The sequence below is a fragment of the Prunus avium genome, chromosome 1 (assembly GCF_965620075.1).
Source record: "Prunus avium chromosome 1, drPruAviu1.hap1.1, whole genome shotgun sequence".
Classification (NCBI taxonomy): Eukaryota; Viridiplantae; Streptophyta; class Magnoliopsida; order Rosales; family Rosaceae; genus Prunus; species Prunus avium.
Window position 1 is genome coordinate 61,286,573 of NC_142284.1, and position 20,891 is coordinate 61,307,463.

Genomic DNA, 20,891 nt, shown 5'->3' on the forward strand with positions numbered 1-20,891 from the left:
TTTCTCATCTTTCAATGGCTTATCTTTCTCTGAATGTTCTAATGGCCTCATGTTTCTGAGCATTTGAGGAGTCAGATACCATAAGTGGTGAGGACAGTTAGTATACCTGCTTGTGTCGATATGGAAGAAAGATTCACAGAACAGGAACTTAGTGTCTATAACACAGATTGGAAGTTTAGGGTAAAGACATGTTATGCTTGAGTTAAAGTATAGGGTTTTGGTACAGTTTATCTGTTTTAGACTTGAATTATCATGAAACATTAGCACAACTATTAATTAAATGAGACTCTCATAGAGCATGGCTACGACTGTTAGTACTAATATATGAAGAATGGATGCTGTGCTTTACACAAGATTTTATTCATTTGCTTTAAACACATAACATGGGCAAAATGGATCATTTTCCTTTAATATAATGTAAGGTTTGACTCATCTGTCATCTCTTAGAGGGGTGGCGTTGTCTTGCTGACATTCTCCCAATTTTATGTTTATTAGTCACAAAGTTGCTCGCTGAAGTATTGAGTATACTAACCAACTAGATGAGGACTTTGAAAATTGTTTTTTAATTATTAAAAGTAGAAAAGAAAACTATGATTCTTATTTATAGTCCAATCATAAAGCAAAAAGTATATTTCTTGCATCTACGGTATTTCAGTTTGTTTTCTCATTTTCTGGAAAGATTTGTGATGTCCTGCTTGCTTCTGGTCATTGATGGAAATCAGTTAGGTAACATCTGTTGCACATGTGCTTGTCTGTAATGCAAATGTTCATTTGTAGTTTTATAACTGTTCTTATGTGTATGCAATATGCATGTTCTGAGGAAATGGTTTTGTCCGATCTAATTTAGTTCTTATTTCTGATATTTATCAGGGAGCTTTATTAAATCAGTTGAGGAAACTTGTTGCCTCCAAGAAATGATATTAAATGGACACGGAGAGGAGGAAATCATGCTTCAACTTGCCTAACTGCTTGATTATGATGAAGATGGTAGTTTATTCTCGGACATGAGTTTTACTGAGGTTCATGGGCTTTCCGGTCCGGATGTGTCCTACTTAAGTGACTAGGGGGAAGAGTTCTCCATTATAAGTGGTTATTCTTACGATGATCTTAGATTTTGATTGGTGATGATATTATGGGCCTATAGTTAGCAATTGTGAGATGAATTAATAATTGCTATATAGGAAAATACAAAATCATTTTGTGTTTTCGAGTTCACCTGTCAAAATGGGTAATGACAGTAGTGATTGCCAAGAGAGTAATGAGGCTGGGAGTTCTAAAGAACATGTTATCTTGCATGGTGAACTGGATTTGTGGATTATAGAAGCTAAATCTCTTCCAAATATGGATTTAACTTCAGAAAGAATGAGACGTTGTTTTACCATGTTTGGAACTTGCTCTGCTCCCTTTGGGAATAGACCTGCTAAAACGGCCTCAGGCAAACATTCAATGATTACAAGTGATCCTTACGTGTCTGTTTGCCTAGCAGGGGCTACTGTAGCTCAAACCAGAGTAATTTCAAACTGTGAGAATCCTTCGTGGGAAGAACATTTTTGTGTTCCTGTTGCTCACCCTGTTGCGAAGGTGGAGTTTCATGTGAAAGATAATGATGTTCTCGGGGCTGAACTTATTGGCGTAGTGGAGATATCTATTGATAAAATCATTTCAGGAAAGCCAATGAATGATTGGTTTCCTGTCATTGGCAATCACGGGAACTGTTTAAAACCTTTTCCTGAATTGCATGTTTCTCTTCAGTTTAAGCCAGTTGGAGATAACCCTTTATATAAAAATGGTGTTGGTGCTGGGCCGGAATATAATGGGGTTCCTAATACATATTTTCCTCTTCGCAAAGGAGGGAGTGTCACTTTATATCAAGATGCTCATGTACCTAACGATATGCTACCAGACATTGTACTAGATGGTGGAAAAAAATTTCAGCAAAGAAAGTGCTGGGAAGAAATATGCCATGCCATTTTGGAAGCTCAGCACCTTATATATATTATAGGCTGGTCTGTGTACCACCGTGTTAAGCTTGTAAGGGAGCCAACAAAGCCACTACCTTCTGGAGGAGAGCTGACGCTTGGGGAGTTGTTGAAATACAAGTCACAAGAAGGGATTCGCGTTGTTATGTTGATTTGGGATGATAAAACTTCACATGACAAATTTCTTTTAAAAACAGTAATTCCCTGACACCTGAAACTTGGCAAATATTACTTGTTGAAAATTTACTATTATTCCTCTTTTAAAATGCAAAAGAGTTTGCGGTTTCCACAATACCAAGGACTTGGATTTTAAATTGTCACAGTAATGGATACAACTAAAGTTTTCATAAGCTCCTTTATGTCACTCCCTACTTTTTGTGCAAAGAAGGGTGTTTGAAAAGTTTGAAAGAAAAATATGGTCATATATATCTAATTATCATAGCAGCTTTGGCATTTGCTTTCTCATTTTATAAATAGGACACATAATATAGGCTGCTAAAGTTCTTTTGAAGGTTATTACCATTTTTCTTTGAAATATCATGACGCAACTTGGTCATTATTTTCATGTGGATTCCTAATGGCTTACATAATCCTTCTTGTTGTCAGACAATTTAGCAGAATGCTGCATGCATGACTAATGTTAATTCTAGAATCCATTTTATTGATGATGATAGCTTGAATGCAGGAAGGTGTCATGCAGACCCATGATGAGGAAACCAAAAAGTTTTTCAGACATTCCAGTGTCCATTGTGTGCTTTCTCCTCGTTATGCAAGCAATAAGCTCAGTATTTTCAAGCAACAGGTGTGAAATATCTCTATTTTAGATCTACACTCATCTCTATTTTACCACCCTTTTTTTTATTGCAGTTGCTCATTTAAATGGATTCCTCTAGTGCAGGTTGTGGGAACCCTTTTTACACATCATCAGAAGTGTGTGCTTCTTGACACAGCTTCTGGGAATAAACGGAAACTAACTGCTTTCATTGGTGGTCTGGATTTGTGTGACGGAAGATATGACACTCCCGAGCACAGGCTCTTTAAGGATCTTAACACGGTCTTTGAAAATGATATTCATAATCCTACATTTCCTGTAAGTGGTTATAGTACCTGTATACAACTCTCTGCATTCTTGATCATAATGCATGGTAAGATTTGTACTGATGCAGTTCTCTTTATTCTTCTCTCCTTTTTCAATTTGTCACAATAAATGACCAGTGTTTATTGTTTGCCATTTCTCGTTTCTCTAAATTACTTTTGATTCTTTTCCATAAAAAAAATACTTTGGTATAATATTGTTTGGACATACACTTGGTGAACTATAAATTGTTAAAAAAAAATTAACTGAAATTTTATTGTATTAATTCAACGCATATCTGACAACCGTTTATTTCAACTTGTTTATCTTATAACCTTGAACCTAGCGATAGACCACAATTAAACTCAGTTGAAGCTTTTATCCAAATAAAGTTGGTCTGAAAGGGACGAAACATATAGAAAATGGAATGGATCCCTGATGATGAAAATTAGATTGGTAGCACTTGCCAAGATTCAATCTCAATAATGATAATACTATTTATACTAATTGACTGTGTAAACTCTATTTGAGTTGCACACAAAGTTATGTATTGAAATCAGAAGTTTGAAAGAAGAGAAGGAGCATAAGAATGGAAAAAGAAAGAAAGAAAAACACAGACTATCCAATAAAATTACTTGAACTCTCATGAATATTTTTGTACAATAATTGTACCTGAAGTGATGGCCGGTGTACTCTTACAGCAGTTACAATGATGACAATAGCCGTATTGTATGACGGCATCTATGTGTTTGTTTTCAATAATGTTTCAAAGTGAAATGTCCAATAGAATTGACTTCATTCTAAAAATATATGTAGATTATGATTTTCATGATTTATAGTGCCTGGTATGATGTTTGACAATATCACCTTACTGTACTTCAAATTGTGTGCAAATTTTTGTCTATGCATGGCTTGACAGTAACCTTGCTAGATGGCTGCCGGTCCACATTGCCATGAATTAGTAATGTGGCCTGTCCATTTAAGGCTTGGGTTCTACTATCAGATTATTCCTTCTGTTTTTGTTTGTATTTTGTGAAGTGATAGTCATGTTTAATGTATAAATGGCATATCTTTGGGCTACTACTGATGATGGGTTCAGTTTGCATCTCTTTAGTTGTCTATCTCATAAGTGGTCTTCCTTTTGTTGAACAAAATCCTCCTTTTGCTGAACAAAATGATAAATATAAGTAGAACTTCGCAATTTCAAATATAATGTTTTGACAGTTCTATTTTTTGTAACATGTACAGCCTAACACCTATGGCCCAAGGGAACCATGGCATGATCTACACTGTAAAATTGAGGGTCCTGCTGCATATGATATATTGACAAATTTTGAACAAAGATGGAGGAAAGCCAAAAAGCGTGACTTCAAGATAAAAAAGGTCACTAATAGGCATGATGACGCCTTGATAAGGCTAGACCGTGTTTCATGGATAGTCTCTCCATCATCTGGTCATGATGGGGATCAAAACGTACGTGTTAGCAGTGAAGAAGACCGTGAGAACTGGCATGTTCAGGTAGGGAGGGAAAATTTTCAATGATTACAGCTTAATCGTACAACTCATTTCAATGAAAACTTTACACAGATTGGTCAGTTTTGACTCTTGTTTGATAGGTATTCAGGTCCATTGATTCAGGATCGGTGAAGGGATTTCCAAAGGGTGTTCAGGATGCTGAAGCTCAGGTTAGCAGAACTAGCTTTATTCGTATATATTCCTCATAGAGTTTTCTATATATTATTCTTTTTACTCGAGATTATGGAGTTAACTGCCAACTTGATTAGTTAGTCCTACCAGGCTTTTTGTTCATTAATCATAAACAGACGGGTCAACTTTTAGAGCATGCTATCTACGTTTTGAGCTTTCATCAAATTTGTGCAACCAAAAAAATAAACCTCTTTTTAATCTGGGTTTCTCTTCTTGCAGAATCTTATTTGTGGAAAGAATATGAAAATAGATAAGAGCATCCATGTTGCATATATTAAAGCAATAAGATCAGCGCAGCGCTTTATATACATAGAGAATCAGTATTTTGTTGGATCTTCATACTACTGGCCATCCTACAAAAATGCAGGTAAATTACAGCTTAGTTGCTGATGCTGTCATGATTACAGTTTCAACTATTAATATCTGGTTGCTTCAGTACGTCATCCTTTTTAATTCACCGACATTCATGTTATTTACTTTGTTCATATTTTTCCCTCTCACTTTTCATTATATAGATTGTTACACTACTGTCAAAGTATATGTGTTAACATTGAAATTTTCTACGTAGAGAGAACTTTCTCCTGGCTCTTATAGATACATTGTGATTTTCTATGTAGTTCAATTTGCATATTAGAGTAATAAGTTCCGCCAAAAACTTGACTTTGAATGTTCTTAAACTCTCTTGCTAATATCTGAAGATGCAAATCGAAATACCCTCTGATGTTGCAGATGCTAAATCCAAATATTCTTAGCATCTTTTATTTGAATTTATAATGTCCTTTGAATGTACAGTTTTTCGTTCTCTTTAGATATTTTGCAATATCACCACCACATTTTTTTGACATGTGTTTGAGATCTCGGTGTTATAACAGGCGCAGATAACTTGGTCCCAATGGAACTGGCCCTAAAAATTGCCAGCAAAATCAAAGCAAATGAGCGTTTCTCTGTGTATATAGTAATACCTATGTGGCCAGAGGGCGTGCCAACCGCCTCGGCTGTTCAGGAAATTTTATACTGGCAGGTTAGACCATTCTATCATTTGTGACACTGCAAAAAAACTCCTTAATCTCTTTACCTTTAAAATGTATAAAATAAAAAAAAGTTATCAACCATTCTTTCTTACTTTGTATAGAAAGGTTCATACTTTAAAATGTATAGAAAGGTTCATATTTTGTATGCCTTGAATGATATGGTAACTTTCTATTCCTAACAACTTAACTTTTTGAGGTATAGCGGTTGTCTAAATCTATTTTACCACAGGCACAGACAATGGGTATGATGTACCAGGTCATTTCAAAGGCCCTTGAAGATGCAGGCCTTTTTGATCAGTATCATCCACAGGATTTTTTGAACTTTTACTGCCTTGGTCAGCGTGAAGCCCCATCTTCAAGAAGTTCATCCCAAACTAATCAGCCAACAGATAATCGTGGACTGGTATACTTATTTCTCCATTCTGGTAAACCAGTAGTTAATATTTTATTGCACACCAAATGCATAGACAGGTTCTGAATTCTGATGGCTTTAAGATCAAACGAAAAGCCACTAATGTGTTTCTCTCTCTCTCTCTCTCTCTCTCTCTCTCTCTCTCTCTCTCTCTCTCTCGTTAACAGGCATTAGCCCAAAAGTTTCGCCGGTTTATGATTTATGTTCATGCCAAAGGGATGATTGTTGATGATGAGTATGTAATCATGGGATCTGCAAACATTAACCAAAGATCAATGGATGGTTCAAGGGACACAGAAATTGCTATGGGTGCTTACCAACCACACCATACATGGGCAGCTGAAAAGAATCTTCATCCACATGGCCAGGTTTGAAACCCTTCAGCAACTCTAATTACTCAGTAGAATGTCCAAAACGCAACTTCAAAACTGGTTTTAAATCTATAAATGCATTCCTTCCCATATTGATTAAAAGCAACTTTGGTTTGATTGGATGCAGGTATATGGCTACCGAATGTCTCTCTGGGCTGAGCACCTTGGTGGACTTGAGGAGACTTATCAAGATCCTGAGAGCCTTGAATGCGTTAAGCGTGTTAGCGAGATTGCCAAACAGAACTGGAAAGCATTTGTGTCTGAGGAGCATAAGGAGATGAAGGGACACTTGATGCAGTACCCAGTTCAGATTGGCAGAGACGGACAAGTCAGTTCATTGCCGGGATACGAATCGTTTCCTGATGTTGGTGGTAAAATTCTTGGAGCACCCACCAGCCTTCCCGATGCTCTAACAACGTAACCAATTAATTAAGACTTGGAAAGCAAGGCTTTAACATCTGAGTTCCAACATGTTATAAAACACACATGCATGTGTGATGTACAGTGTGGTTAGTTTCAAAGGGAAATTTTGCTTCCATATAAATTCAGACTGCCCAACTTTAACATGCCTTTATTCCAATGCCAAGGCAGCTTTAACATATCCATCAATTTTTGCTGTACGGTTTCTGCACCGCCATTTTTGTTGAAGAATGTAAGGTCTCATATTTGGGGGTGTATTCAATTAGGATTCCAGAGCGTTTAAAAAGATTTTGTTTAAGTGCCAGATTTCATATTACTTGATGGAACTTTAGAATTCGTATAGAACTTGATAGACTTTTAGAAGGCTTCTATATAATTTTTTAATAAACTTTCTTAAGATTTGTATGGTTTTTATTCCAGACTTCTATAATTTCTTTAACATATTTTTTTAAAAACGAATGCTAAGAGCCAACTAATTAGTCACACCTACAACTAATTAGTCATTAATAGCCAACTGGTAATCTCAATAATATTGACAGCCACATGAATAGTATTCAGCAAAGAAGGTGAGAAAATGAGATATGCATATAAAAATTCAACTTCGTCCTCCAAAAGATAAGCAGGCATTGGAAAAAAATTCAACTACGTCCTCCAAAAAATAAGGGACTGAAGATAATTGGGTGCTAAATGGAAATTTGCCTCATAATTCAGTGGTTTATTTTATAATTGATCCATTTTTATTATCCATGGGCAATGGTCATAATCAGTTTAGCTTTGATTTTCCTATTTTCTTTTCTGTTTCTTGTTTTGAATAATTGAGCAGTCATTTAAACTTGATCTTGTTTGAACTTAAAAACTGGGACGTCCTTCTAACTTACATGTCATTCGTAGTGGAGTTAGAAGATGAAGGATGTTTTCTCGCTATCCTAATCTTTTTTCTGTTTTGTAGGAGGATTTACCCAAATATGAAATATCTTTCCAATGTAAGGATTTGAGATTCAATTCAGTATATAAGTTACAACAGCTAGACACTTCAATTCAAAGGATTGGGAACCCTAGTATTATTAATAAAAATCTATATATTTAAAGTCAGAAGACCTCAAAATTGGAACATTCAAAATTTCACATTTACCCTTGGTTAATGAAAATACTAAAACATAAGGCACTTTATTAAATAAGGATAAAACAATACATTCACAATCTATTAAAATTGAAAAGAAAAAAAAAACATTTACCGCAGTTGTCTATATTAAAAAGAAATTTACAAAGAGGATCAACAAAGTGGGATACATGTTTTGGTAAAATTATATGAGGAGTTTTTTTTTTGTTTTCCCAGGCCCCGTTTGGTTCATGGGAAAGGAAACTTAGGGATGGGAAATCAGTTGCTTTCCCATGTTTAGTAAGTCAGGCATGGGAAATCGTTGCCTGACACATGAGAAAGTAGGGGGGAAAGTGAAGCTATCCTCCCTCCTTGGATTTTACTTTCCCTTCTCATGGAAAAGTAAGGCTAGCATTAAATGCACTTTTTTCTGACTAATTTGTCCTTACTAATAATTTATAATTACAGTTTTATCTAACAACTATTGGTATTCCTTTTTTATTTTTTAATTCATAACATATTTTTAATATGGATAAAATTGGGAAACTAAACAAAATTAGCTTTTCATTCCTACTCAAAACAAACATGGGAAAGGAAATAAAGTAATATTTCCAGGTTACTTTCCTGGCATTACCAAATATGGAAAAGAAATCACCATTTCCCATCAAATCCATTATGTGGCGCCTTGGGTCATATCCAAGGTATTAAATATCGATAATATCCCGATAATATCTGATTTTTGGGGGTTCGATATTTTAACAACTAACTATAGTGTTATCGTCAATATATCGATATTATCCCGATAATATCGGGAAGATATTTTCAACATTTTTATGAATGATTTGGGCAATATATCGAGATATTATCGATAATATCCCGATACGAAACCCAAAAATATTTATATACATGGTATTTGTGAACACCATTTTACTCCTTCAACACCTTAACCACCATATCACTTATGTTTTTGTGAAAATACTAAAATATTTATATATATACATGGTTTTGTTTTGAATTCTTTTTGCAAGAAACAAATTTTCACATGAGATGAGTAGTAACTATGGTTATACTCATAACCAACCATTTCCCTACCATTCATATCCCATTCCTGTTGGGATAGAATCAGGCGACTCATGTAAAGAATCCGAGACTCAATCTTCAAATGATTTTGCTTATGGACAACGTCAACCAATCTCGGATCCATATGGGTGACATGTTAACAATTACATGCAAAACTATTTTGAGGATTTATCATTTGATGACTGCTCTTCAAAATATACTTACTCTACACATAGAGATGATGAAGATAGTGAAAATTTTGAACCTCATAGGAACTCTATGTGGTACTAAGTCACTCATGTATCTTACCATGCAATGTATAAAGTGTAAAATATTGTAGTAATTCATTATATGTAAATGATTATGGTGTGTTTAATCTTCTTTCATTAATTACTACATATTTTCTACACTTACGGTGTTTGCCAGCTCGTTATATAATCAACTTAAATCAGTTAAATCCATCATGTAATGCATTTCCTTTCAATTTTTTGTGATAAACTAATAGATAATTGACTAAATAAACATCATGCAAAGTTTCAATAAAAATTTCCAAATTTTTCTTACAATTTCCATGGTTTTTATTCAATTTTTTCCGATACCGATAATATCCCGATATTTCCAGCGATATTTCCATGTTTTTGTACTTCCGATATTTCCGATAATTCCGATATTTAAGACCTTGTAATATCTAAGACAGTTTAATAATGAAGAAGAAAGAAGAGGTTAAAGTCAATGTTCTAACACCTTCCATTCTTCTGACCGCATAGCGCAGTGGATTAGCGCGTCTGACTTCGGATCAGAAAGGTCGTGACTCCCACTGTAGTCGATTTCATTTTTAGGAGGAGGAAATCTGTGAACACTGACTTCTCTCTCTCATTTTTCTCCCATTTAGCTGTAATTCAGCTCAACTATTGTCTTAGGGAGGCACAACTGTTAATTTTACATGTATGAATGGCTTTATCTACTTTTGTAATTGGAAATTGAAGTCTTCTGGTACGTTCATCTTTCAGGTTGTTTTTTCCTATTATTTTTGGTTTCTGTGAAGATTGGGGAAGACTAAAGGTAAGAAATGGAACATTTTTTATTTTCTTCAATTATGCTCAACTATTGTCTTAGGGACGCACAACTGTTAATTTTACAAGATGCAAAATTTCAATCAAGTGCGGTAATTAAGCACCCAAATTTCAATTTGTTTCTATCTTTATAATGGGAACTTGAAGTCTTCTGGTACGTTTATCTTTCAGGTTGATTGTGGGGCTTTACATTCTGGGTAAAATGGCTTCCATGGCACAACCCTCACCTCTGAAGCGGCGTGAGGCTTCTGCATCAAGAAAAGATGATAAACTTATCATAACTCCTTTAGGAGCTGGTAATGAAGTCGGCCGCTCTTGTGTGTATATGTCCTACAAAGGGAAAAATGTGTTGGTATGCCATTAACAGAAATGCATTATCTTTTTTTGAGTATTGAATCTAGAGTTATTCTTCTTCTCTCTCTTTACTCTAATTTTTTTTTTCTCATCTTTCTTGCTTTTGTGATTTTGGGTCACCTTCCCATGAATGATAGTTTGATTGTGGAATTCACCTCGCATATTCGGGCATGGCTGCTTTGCCGTACTTTGATGAGATTGATCCTTCCACAATTGATGTCCTCCTTATTAGTCAGTATGTTTTTTTGTTCATTTTTTATTTATTTTTATCGTATGCTTAACTCATAAGTCATAGCATCAATACTGCAATGTCCTTGCTTCCCCTGCAGCTCTAGTATTTTATGTGTCAATTGCTTATGAAATGATAAAACCATCAGACATGACCCGTTGGGTCAAAATATTTCTTATTTTAATTGAACGAGCTAACCATTTAAGTGTTTACTCTGGTTGAGTTGAACTTTGTTTTCATTCTCTCTGACTAATTTCTTAGAGTTTTAAGAGATGAATTTCAATAGGAAAACTGCTTTGTGCTTATTTCCTTGATTTTCTTATCAGTTGAAAAGATTGTATCTAATGTAGGACAAGTAGCTCAAATACCAAATTTTCACAGAACTAAATGTTCAATACCAACTATTTACAACAAAGAGCTTTTACACCAAAATGATGTAGGATGAAATAGATAACACCAAGCAATATTCCAGAAGAAGTGATGGTTTGTTAAGAGAAAAAAAATTATGTCTGAAGTTGAATTAATTGCCAATCACGGGAATCGGTTTTGGTTTTGAAGTTCTTAAGGTGGAATAGATTATTATGGGTTCAAGGTTTGGAAAGAGGCGAAAACTGAAAAGGTTTTGTTGTGATTTTGGTAGCAGAAAACCTAGACTTGGTCACAGCTGTTTGCGGTGTCAATGCAATCACACTAATGCAGGAATTGAAATCAAAGAAGAGGAAGTAAAAAAAACACAATTGTTAGGAATCTTTCGTCCGGAAAAAAAACATTGTTAAGAATCACTTGTGGCCAGAGTTGCGACATAATGTTCAAATATGGCCTTATACCTTGGTAATTGTTGAAACTCATTTTCCATTAGAAAAATGAAAGTTAAATTTAAGGTGCTTAGATTCCCGAATTCTTATAGGACTGGACTTTCAAACAGGTATATTTCAGCATATGATGAATAGGTATGTCTGACGATATTGAATATGACTTTGTATGTAGGTTGAGTGGACCAGCAAAAGATACAACACATAAAAAATACTAGTAGTAATTGGCATTAGAATCAAAGTGGACCAGCAGTTCAAAAAAGATGCTAATAGTAAATGGGGAATACAATTGAAGCGGACCAGCAGTGCACAAAAGATACATCCCTCATCCTACAATTGATAGGAAACCACAAACAAACTAAGCGAGCAAATATCCAACCATGCAGAAAACATAACAAAAGCCACCAAAACAACAATCAGGAAATCGAAAGGTTCTCTTCTTAGGGCCAGTTGTACCATGCTCTTCTTGACAATCACATAAAGATTTTTTTTAACATGTAAGAAGTCATGCACCATGCACAATCACATTGTATTCTACATGTCAGACTTTTTTTTTCTTTGGCAACATGGTTATAGAAGTGTCTGATTTCACCTTTTGCTGCCAAAGTCATATGTGGAAGTGTTACCTCATTATTGTAGAATCTTCATCCAATTGTACTAATATTAGGTCATACTTTTTTATTGCAGTTTTCACTTGGATCATGCCGCTTCCCTACCTTACTTTCTTGAGAAGGTTTTCACTTTCTGAATGAATAATTATATAATTAGTTTGTATTTTATTTTCCAGGGAGCTAATATCTCTGTAACTTTTGATAGACCACATTCAAAGGCCGAGTCTTTATGACTTATGCAACAAAGGCCATCTACAAGTTGCTTTTGACAGATTATGTGAAAGTGAGCAAAGTTTCAGTTGAAGATATGTTGTTTGATGAGCAGGACATAAATGCCTCAATGGATAAAATTGAGGTTTGTTGTCTTCCCATGACCTATGTGTTTATTGCCACTGGTTTTTGTTCCCAACTGAACCTCATTGTCACAGATTTATATTAAATTTGAGTTTTGTTGTTTCTAATGATGTTTGAACCAACCAAAATTTTCCAGCATTACAGCCTGTAGTTGTGGCTGTGTTTCATAGGGGATTTATGTTTTCTCACTGCCAAAATTCCAAGTGATTTGTGCAGAAAAAGTAGTGCTTCCAAGAATCTGAGTTCAGTTGGCATTTGTTGACCCAGTTAATAGTTTAGTTTGGTGCAGGCCAGTTGGTGATATTAGTACTTTGAATTGGTTAACATTTTGGTCTTTGATAGACTCAACCTCACCATCTTTACATCATTATCCATTTATCTCTATTCAGTACAATCTTAATCTGAATACTGGTGTTGGATCCTTAATCCTTTACACCCAACAAAACATGAATGATTTCCTCATGATTATTGTCTAACAGTGTATGATAATTGTAGGTTATTGATTTCCATCAAACAGTAGAGGTTGAGGGCATTCGATTTTGGTGCTATACTGCTGGTCATGTCCTTGGTGCTGCTATGTTTATGGTTGATATTGCTGGCGTTAGAGTCCTGTACACTGGTGATTATTCACGTGAAGAAGACCGGCATCTCCGTGCTGCTGAGACCCCACAGTTCTCGCCTGATGTATGCATTATTGAATCCACATATGGTGTACAGCACCATCAACCTCGGCACATCAGAGAGAAGCGATTCACTGATGTTATCCATTCAACCGTCTCTCAAGGAGGTCGTGTCTTAGTTCCTGCTTATGCACTTGGCCGTGCTCAAGAACTTCTCCTGATCCTTGATGAGTATTGGGCAAACCATCCTGAGCTCCAAAATATTCCCATTTATTATGCTTCCCCACTTGCAAAAAGATGTTTATCTGTATATGAGACATACACCCTTTCCATGAACGATAGGATCCGCAATGCGAAGTCAAATCCCTTCATATTCAAGTACGTATCACCACTAAAGAGCATTGAAAATTTCAAAGATGTAGGCCCGTCAGTGGTGATGGCAAGCCCTGGTGGTCTTCAGAGTGGGCTGTCAAGGCAGCTATTTGATATGTGGTGCTCTGATAAGAAAAATGCATGTGTTATTCCAGGCTTTTTGGTTGAAGGGACACTAGCTAAAACAATCATCAATGAACCAAAGGAGGTAACTCTTATGAATGGACTCATTGCTCCTCTCAACATGCAGGTCCATTACATTTCATTCTCTGCTCATGCAGACTCTGTTCAGACAACTGCATTTTTGGAAGAGCTGAGGCCCCCTAATATAATCCTTGTTCATGGAGAAGCTAATGAGATGGGGAGGCTCAAACAGAAGCTGATGACCCAGTTTGCTGATCGTAACACCAAAATCCTCACCCCAAAAAATTGTCAGTCTGTTGAAATGTATTTTAACTCACAGAAAATGGCAAAAGCTATTGGAAGGCTTGCTGAGAAGACCCCTGAAGTTGGTGAAAGTGTCAGCGGCTTACTGGTAAAAAAAGGCTTTAGTTATCAAATAATGGCTTCTGATGATCTTCATGTCTTCTCACAGCTGTGCACAGCAAATGTCGCACAACGGATTACTATCCCGTTTGCTAGTGGCTTTATTGTGATAAAACACCGGCTTAGCCAAATATATGAGAGTGTAGAGTCTTCAGTGGATGAGGAATCTGAAGTGCCAACATTGCGAGTGCATGATCGGGTGACGGTGAAGCAGGATACAGATAAACACATTTCAGTACATTGGTCGTCAGATCCTATAAGTGACATGGTGTCAGACTCCATTGTGGCTCTTATTTTGAATATCAACCGAGAAGTCCCCAAGGTAGTTGTTGAATCAGAGGACGTAAAAACTGAGGAAGAGAACAGGAAGAAGGTGGAAAAGGTCATTCATGCGCTTCTTGTATCACTCTTTGGGGATGTGAAGCCTGGAGAAAACGGGAAATTAGTGATTAGGGTTGATGGGAATGTGGCACATCTTGATAAACAGAGTGGGGATGTTGAGAGTGAAAATGAAGGTCTCAAGGAAAGAGTAAAGGCGGCATTTCGTCGAATCCAAAGTGCAGTGAAGCCAATCCCTCTTTCTGCAACTTAGCTGCATTGCTTCGATGTTTACGTTGCTGTATTTTGAGTTACGTTTGAATTTTGTAAGCTAACAGATGAATACTGAACAGTGAACAGTAACAACCACCAACTGACAAATGCAATAACTGTTCCCTTCCTTTGATCATTGATGTGTCAATCTACTTGGACTAGTTTGCTGTTTATATGTTGGTTGCTTCTTTTTAATGAATGAGTACCGAAATTTTATTGCATGGTGCTTGGTTGAGTCTAGTAGCAGCTAACATCTGCAAATATCTTTGACTAAGGCACTGCAAATAATCTTGAACGCGAGAAAAAAAGTACAATAACATGCCTTTATTCCAATGCCAAGGCAGCTTTCATGAGTATATCCACCAATTTTCTGCACTGCCATTGAGTTGATGAATGTGAAAGTCTCGTATCTGATATAATAGTGATCCCATAAAATAACTGTTTTGTCATTTTTTACATAAATAATATATGAAACTAAATTCAAGTTGCAACAGCTACACACTTCAATTCAAAGGATTGGAATAAATCTATATATATATAAAGTCGGAAGACCTTAAAATTGAAACATTCAAAATTTCACATTTACCCTTGGTTAATGAAAATGCTAAAACACAAGACACGTTATTAAATGAGGATAAAACAATACGTTCGCAATCTATTAAAATTTTAAAAAACATTTACCGCAGTTGTCCTCTTCTTTCTTCTAAGATAGTTTAATTATAATAATGAAGGGAAAAAAAAAAGAAGAGGTTAAATTTAATTTTCAAAGAGGTTTGCATTATCTGACCGCATAGCGCAGTGGATTAGCGCGTCTGACTTCGGATCAGAAGGTCGTGGGTTCGACTCCCACTGTGGTCGATTTATTTTTTAATCTGAAGCTTACGGTCCCACAGCGACTAGGAGCTGTAATTTTCCGCTCTCTCTCTCTCACTCTCACTTTTTAGGGTTTAAGCTCTCTCTGCATTCTCAGAAATCTTTGAACGCTTACTTCTCTCTCTCTCTCTCTCATTTTTCTCTCTGCTTTATTCTAAATCTTAGGTTCCCTTCTCTTTTTTGTTTTTCCCTATTGTTTTTGGTTTCTGTGAAGATTGGGGAAGACTAAAGGTAAGAAATGTAACATCTTGTGTTGTGGGTTTTATGTTGTTATTTTTCTTTTCTTCAATTAAGCTCAACTTATTGTCTTAGGGAGGCACAACTGTTAATTTTACATGATGCAAAATTTCAATCAATTTCGGTGATTAAGCACCCAAATTTTAATTTGTTTGTCTTTATAATGGGAACTTGAAGTACGCTTATCTTTCAGGTTGATTGCAGGGCTTTACACATTCTGGGTAAAAATGGCTTCCATGGCACAACCCTCACCTCTGAAGCGGCGTGAGGCTTCTGCATCAAGAGAAGATGATAAACTTATCATAACTCCTTTAGGGGCTGGTAATGAAGTCGGCCGCTCTTGTGTGTATATGTCCTACAAAGGGAAAACTGTGTTGGTATGCCATTAACACAAATGCATTATCTTTTTTTGAGTATTGAATCTGGAGTTTTTCTTCTTTACTCTAATTTTTTTTTTTCTCTTCTTTCTTGCGTTTGTGATTTTGGGTCACCTTCCCATGAATGATAGTTTGATTGTGGAATTCACCCCGCATATTCGGGCATGGCTGCTTTGCCGTACTTTGATGAGATTGATCCTTCCATAATTGATGTCCTCCTCATTACTCAGTATGTTTTTTTTTTCATTTTCTTTTATTTTATCGTATGCTTAACTCATAAGTCATAGCATCAATACTGCAATGTCCTTGCTTCTCCTGCCGCTCTAGTATTTTATGTGTCAGTTGCTTATGAAATGATAAAACCATCAGCATGACCCATTGGGTCAAAATATTTCTTATTTTAATTGAATGAGCTAACCATTTAAGTGTTTACTCTGGTTGAGTAGAACTTTGTTTTTTCTTTCTCTCTGACTAATTTCTTAAAGTTTTAAGAGATGAATTTTAATAGGAAAACTGCTTTGTGCTTATTTTCTTGATTTTCTTATCAGTTGAAAAGATTGTATCTAATGTAGGACAAGTAGCTCAAACACCAAATTTACACAGAACTAAATGTCCAATACCAACTATTTACAACAAAGAGCTTTTACACCAAAATGATGTAGGATGAAATAGATAACACCAAGCAATATTCCAGAAGAAGTGATGGTTTGTTAAGAGAAAAAAAGTTATGTCTGAAGTTGAATTAGTTGCCAATCACGGGAATCGGTTTTGATTTTGAAGTTCTTAAGGTGGAATAGGTTATTATGGGTTCAAGGTTTGGAAAGAGGCGAAAACTGAAAAGGTTTTGTTTAGATTTGGGTAGCAGAAAACCTAGACTTGGTGACAGCTGTTTGTGGTGTCAATGCAATCACACTAATGCAGGAATTAAAATCAAAGAAGAGGAAGGAAAAGAAACACAATTGTTAGGAATCTTTCGTCCAAAAAAAAAATTGTTAAGAATCACTCTTGGCCATAGTTGCATGACATAATGTTAAAATATGGCCTTATACCTTGGTAATTGTTGAAACTTATTTTCCATTAGAAAAAAGAGTTAAATTTTAGGTGCTTAGATTCCTGAATTCTTATAGGACTGGACTTTCAAATAGGCATATTTCAGCATATGATGAATAGGTATGTCTGCCAATATTGAATATGACTTTGTATGTAGGTTGAGTGATCCTGAAAAGGTTGGATATTGTACAAGAAGGATATGTTAGCAAAAATAATTACTTTTTTTTATATATGGATTTTATGTACGCGAGCTCTTTAAGATGTGATTATTTTAAGAAATTTATTGAATATTGTTGAAGGAAAAATTCAAATAATATTTCTTGAATTCTTCTTATGTTTTTATTTACAAGTGATATTGTCTCCATGATCAATAATTCCTTCTGAAATTTTGCTGCTAAAAGGGGTGCGGTCCCCTTCCCCCTTAATTCTCAGATTTACATATTTTACATTACAAAAGATACAACACATAAAAAATACTAGTAGTAATTGCCATTAGAATCAAAGTGGACCAGCAGTTCAAAAAAGAGGCTAATAGTAAATGGGGAATACAATTGAAGTACCAGCAGTGCACAAAAGATACACCCCTCATCCTACAGTTGATAGAAAACCACAAACAAAATATATGAGCAAATATCCAACCATGCAGAAAACATTACAAAAGCCGCCAAAACAACAATCAGGAAATCGAAAGGTTCTCTTCTTAGGGCCAGTTGTACTATGCTCTTCTTGACAATCACATAAAGATTTTTTGTAACATGTAAGAAGTCATGCACCATGTACAATCACATTGCATTCTACACATCAGACTTTTTTTTTCTTTGGCAACATGGTTATAGATGTGTCTGATTTCACCTTTTGCTGCCAAAGTCATATGTGGAAGTGTTACCTCATTATTGTAGACTCTTCATCCAATTGTACTAATATTAGGTCATACTTTTTGCTTGCAGTTTTCACTTGGATCATGCCGCTTCCCTACCTTACTTTCTTGAGAAGGTTTTCACTTTCTGAATGAATAATTATATAATTAGTTTTTATTTTATTTTCCAGGGAACTAATATATCTATAACTTTTGATAGACCACATTCAAAGGCCGAGTCTTTATGACTTATGCAACAAAGGCCATCTACAAGTTGCTTTTGACGGATTATGTGAAAGTGAGCAAAGTTTCAGTTGAAGATATGTTGTTTGATGAGCAGGACATAAATGCCTCAATGGATAAAATTGAGGTTTGTTGTCTTCCCATGACCTATGTGTTTATTGCCACTGGTTTTTGTTCCCAACTGAACCTCCCTATCACAGATTTATATTAAATTTGAGTTATGTTGTTTCTAACGATGTATGTTTGAACCAACCAAAATTTTCCAGCATTACAGCTTGTAGTTGTGGCTGTGTTTCATAGGGGATGTATGTTTTCTCTCTGCCAAAATTCCAGTGATTTGTGCAGAGAAAGTAGTGCTTTCAAGAATCTGAGTTCAGTTGGCATTTGTTGACCCGGTTAATATTTTAGTTTGGTGCTGGCCAGTTGGTGATATTAGTACTTTGAATTGGTTAACATTTTGGTTATTGATAGACTCAACCTCACCATCTTTACATCATTATCCATTTATCTCTATTCAGTACAATCTTAATCTGAATACTGGTGTTGGATCCTTAATCCTTTACACCCAACAAGACATGAATGATTTTCTCATGATAATTGTCTAACAGTGTATGGTAATTGTAGGTTATTGATTTCCATCAAACAGTAGAGGTTGAGGGCATTCGATTTTGGTGCTATACTGCTGGTCATGTCCTTGGTGCTGCTATGTTTATGGTTGATATTGCCGGTGTTAGAGTCCTGTACACTGGTGATTATTCACGTGAAGAAGACCGGCATCTCCGTGCTGCTGAGACCCCACAGTTCTCCCCTGATATATGCATTATTGAATCCACATATGGTGTCCAGCACCATCAACCTCGGCACATCAGAGAGAAGCGATTCACTGATGTTATCCATTCAACCGTCTCTCAAGGGGGTCGTGTCTTAATTCCTGCTTTTGCACTTGGCCGTGCCCAAGAACTTCTCCTGATCCTTGATGAGTATTGGGCAAACCATCCTGAGCTCCAAAATATTCCTATTTATTATGCTTCCCCACTTGCAAAAAGATGTTTATCTGTATATGAGACATACACCCTTTCCATGAACGATAGGATCCGCAATGCGAAGTCAAATCCCTTCATATTCAAGTACGTATCACCACTAAAGAGCATTGAAAATTTCAAAGATGTAGGCCCATCAGTGGTGATGGCAAGCCCTGGTGGTCTTCAGAGCGGGCTGTCAAGGCAGCTATTTGATATGTGGTGCTCTGATAAGAAAAATGCATGTGTTATTCCAGGTTATGTGGTTGAAGGGACACTAGCTAAAACAATCATCAATGAACCGAAGGAGGTAACTCTTATGAATGGACTCACTGCTCCTCTCAACATGCAGGTCCATTACATTTCATTCTCTGCTCATGCAGACTCTGTTCAGACAACTGCATTTTTGGAAGAGCTGAGGCCTCCTAATATAATCCTTGTTCATGGAGAAGCTAATGAGATGGGGAGGCTCAAACAGAAGCTGATGACCCAGTTTGCTGATCGTAACACCAAAATCCTCACCCCAAAGAATTGTCAGTCTGTTGAAATGTATTTTAACTCACAGAAAATGGCAAAAGCTATTGGAAGGCTTGCTGAGAAGACCCCTGAAGTTGGTGAAAGTGTCAGCGGTTTACTGGTAAAAAAAGGCTTCAGTTATCAAATAATGGCTTCTGATGATCTTCATGTCTTCTCACAGCTGTGCACAGCAAACGTCACTCAACGAATTACTATCCCATTTGCTAGTGGCTTCACTGTGATTAAACACCGGTTAAGGCAAATTTATGAGAGTGTAGAGTCTTCAGTGGATGAGGAATCTGGGGTGCCAACATTGCGAGTGCATGATCGGGTGACAGTGAAGCAGGATACAGATAAACACATTTCAGTACATTGGTCGTCAGATCCTATAAGTGATATGGTGTCAGACTCCATTGTGGCTCTTATTTTGAATATCAACCGAGAAGTCCCCAAGGTAGTTGTTGAATCAGAGGACGTAAAAACTGAGGAAGAGAATGGGAAGAAGGTGGAAAAGGTCATTCATGCACTTCTTGTATCACTCTTTGGGGATGTGAAGCCTGGAGAAAATGGGAAACTAGTGATTAGTGTTGACGGGAATGTGGCACAGCTTGATAAACAGAGTGGGGATGTTGAGAGTGAAAATGAAGGTCTCAAGGAAAGAGTAAAGGCGGCATTTCGTCGAATCCAAAGTGCGGTGAAGCCAATCCCTCTTTCTGCAACTTAGCTGCAGTGCTTCGATGTTTTTGTTGTATTTTGAGTTACTTTTGAATTCTTTAAGCTAACGGATGAATACCAATCAGTGAACAGTAACAACCACCAACTGACAAATGAAGTAACTGTTTCCTTCCTTTGATCATCGATGTGTCAATCTACTTGGACTAGTTTTCTGTTTAGATGTTTACAGTGTTTTGACCTTCCTGGTTGTTTCCTTTTAATGAATGAGCACCCAAATTTTATTACATGGTGCTTAGCTGACATCTGCAAATATCTTTGATTGGCAAGGCA

At 36.2% G+C, this 20,891-nt stretch overlaps 3 protein-coding genes, 1 long non-coding RNA gene and 1 other non-coding gene across 9 annotated transcripts; all 5 read left to right on the top strand.

Annotated features, from left to right (window-relative positions):
- Window positions 1–883: 883 nt before the first annotated feature.
- LOC110765770 (phospholipase D delta-like) lies at window positions 884–7,198 on the top strand. Its single transcript, XM_088247035.1, has 10 exons — window positions 884–2,175; window positions 2,665–2,781; window positions 2,878–3,069; window positions 4,303–4,572; window positions 4,671–4,739; window positions 4,981–5,128; window positions 5,634–5,782; window positions 5,995–6,195; window positions 6,372–6,572; window positions 6,703–7,198. The coding sequence occupies exons 1-10, from the start codon at window positions 1,225–1,227 to the stop codon at window positions 6,994–6,996; spliced, it is 2,592 nt and encodes an 863-aa protein (XP_088103161.1). The 5' UTR covers window positions 884–1,224; the 3' UTR covers window positions 6,997–7,198.
- A 2,636-nt stretch (window positions 7,199–9,834) lies between these two features.
- Window positions 9,835–14,888, top strand: LOC110765663 (cleavage and polyadenylation specificity factor subunit 3-I-like). Of its 4 annotated transcripts, none has more exons than XM_021968844.2 (7): window positions 9,835–9,957; window positions 10,164–10,215; window positions 10,398–10,578; window positions 10,718–10,815; window positions 12,309–12,354; window positions 12,438–12,587; window positions 13,082–14,888. In XM_021968844.2, exons 3-7 carry the CDS (start codon window positions 10,429–10,431, stop codon window positions 14,714–14,716), a joined length of 2,079 nt encoding a protein of 692 aa, XP_021824536.1. In that variant the 5' UTR covers window positions 9,835–9,957; window positions 10,164–10,215; window positions 10,398–10,428; the 3' UTR covers window positions 14,717–14,888. The 4 variants fall into 4 exon arrangements, with proteins under 4 accessions (XP_021824536.1, XP_021824537.1, XP_021824538.1 ...); XM_021968845.2 differs by having other exon boundaries at window positions 9,920–10,047; XM_021968846.2 differs by lacking the exons at window positions 9,835–9,957; window positions 10,164–10,215 and adding an exon at window positions 10,008–10,146.
- Window positions 10,822–12,109, top strand: LOC148298133 (uncharacterized). The gene is made up of 2 exons (XR_015832901.1): window positions 10,822–11,640; window positions 11,797–12,109. It is a non-coding gene; the product is annotated as an uncharacterized LOC148298133 (long non-coding RNA).
- A 611-nt stretch (window positions 14,889–15,499) lies between the features above and the next one.
- TRNAR-UCG (transfer RNA arginine (anticodon UCG)) lies at window positions 15,500–15,573 on the top strand. The gene has a single exon. It is a non-coding gene; the product is annotated as a tRNA-Arg (tRNA).
- Window positions 15,574–15,608: 35 nt separating this feature from the next.
- Window positions 15,609–20,779, top strand: LOC110765664 (cleavage and polyadenylation specificity factor subunit 3-I-like). Of its 2 annotated transcripts, none has more exons than XM_021968847.2 (6): window positions 15,609–15,819; window positions 16,019–16,202; window positions 16,334–16,431; window positions 18,200–18,245; window positions 18,329–18,478; window positions 18,976–20,779. In XM_021968847.2, exons 2-6 carry the CDS (start codon window positions 16,053–16,055, stop codon window positions 20,608–20,610), a joined length of 2,079 nt encoding a protein of 692 aa, XP_021824539.1. In that variant the 5' UTR covers window positions 15,609–15,819; window positions 16,019–16,052; the 3' UTR covers window positions 20,611–20,779. The 2 variants fall into 2 exon arrangements, with proteins under 2 accessions (XP_021824539.1, XP_021824540.1); XM_021968848.2 differs by having other exon boundaries at window positions 16,030–16,202.
- The last annotated feature ends 112 nt before the right edge of the window (window positions 20,780–20,891 follow it).

Bases quoted from the DNA above. Each gene is read 5' to 3' on its own strand.
- LOC110765770 (XM_088247035.1), top strand. From the start codon at position 1,225: ATGGGTAATGACAGTAGTGATTGCCAAGAGAGTAATGAGGCTGGGAGT. The intron at 3,070-4,302 runs GTAAGTGGTTAT...TAACATGTACAG, and splicing joins TTCATAATCCTACATTTCCT to CCTAACACCTATGGCCCAAG. The intron at 6,573-6,702 runs GTTTGAAACCCT...GATTGGATGCAG, and splicing joins ATCTTCATCCACATGGCCAG to GTATATGGCTACCGAATGTC.
- LOC110765663 (XM_021968844.2), top strand. From the start codon at position 10,429: ATGGCTTCCATGGCACAACCCTCACCTCTGAAGCGGCGTGAGGCTTCT. The intron at 10,579-10,717 runs GTATGCCATTAA...CATGAATGATAG, and splicing joins ACAAAGGGAAAAATGTGTTG to TTTGATTGTGGAATTCACCT. The intron at 12,588-13,081 runs GTTTGTTGTCTT...TGATAATTGTAG, and splicing joins CCTCAATGGATAAAATTGAG to GTTATTGATTTCCATCAAAC.
- LOC110765664 (XM_021968847.2), top strand. From the start codon at position 16,053: ATGGCTTCCATGGCACAACCCTCACCTCTGAAGCGGCGTGAGGCTTCT. The intron at 16,432-18,199 runs GTATGTTTTTTT...TTTTGCTTGCAG, and splicing joins GATGTCCTCCTCATTACTCA to TTTTCACTTGGATCATGCCG. The intron at 18,246-18,328 runs GTTTTCACTTTC...AACTTTTGATAG, and splicing joins TACCTTACTTTCTTGAGAAG to ACCACATTCAAAGGCCGAGT.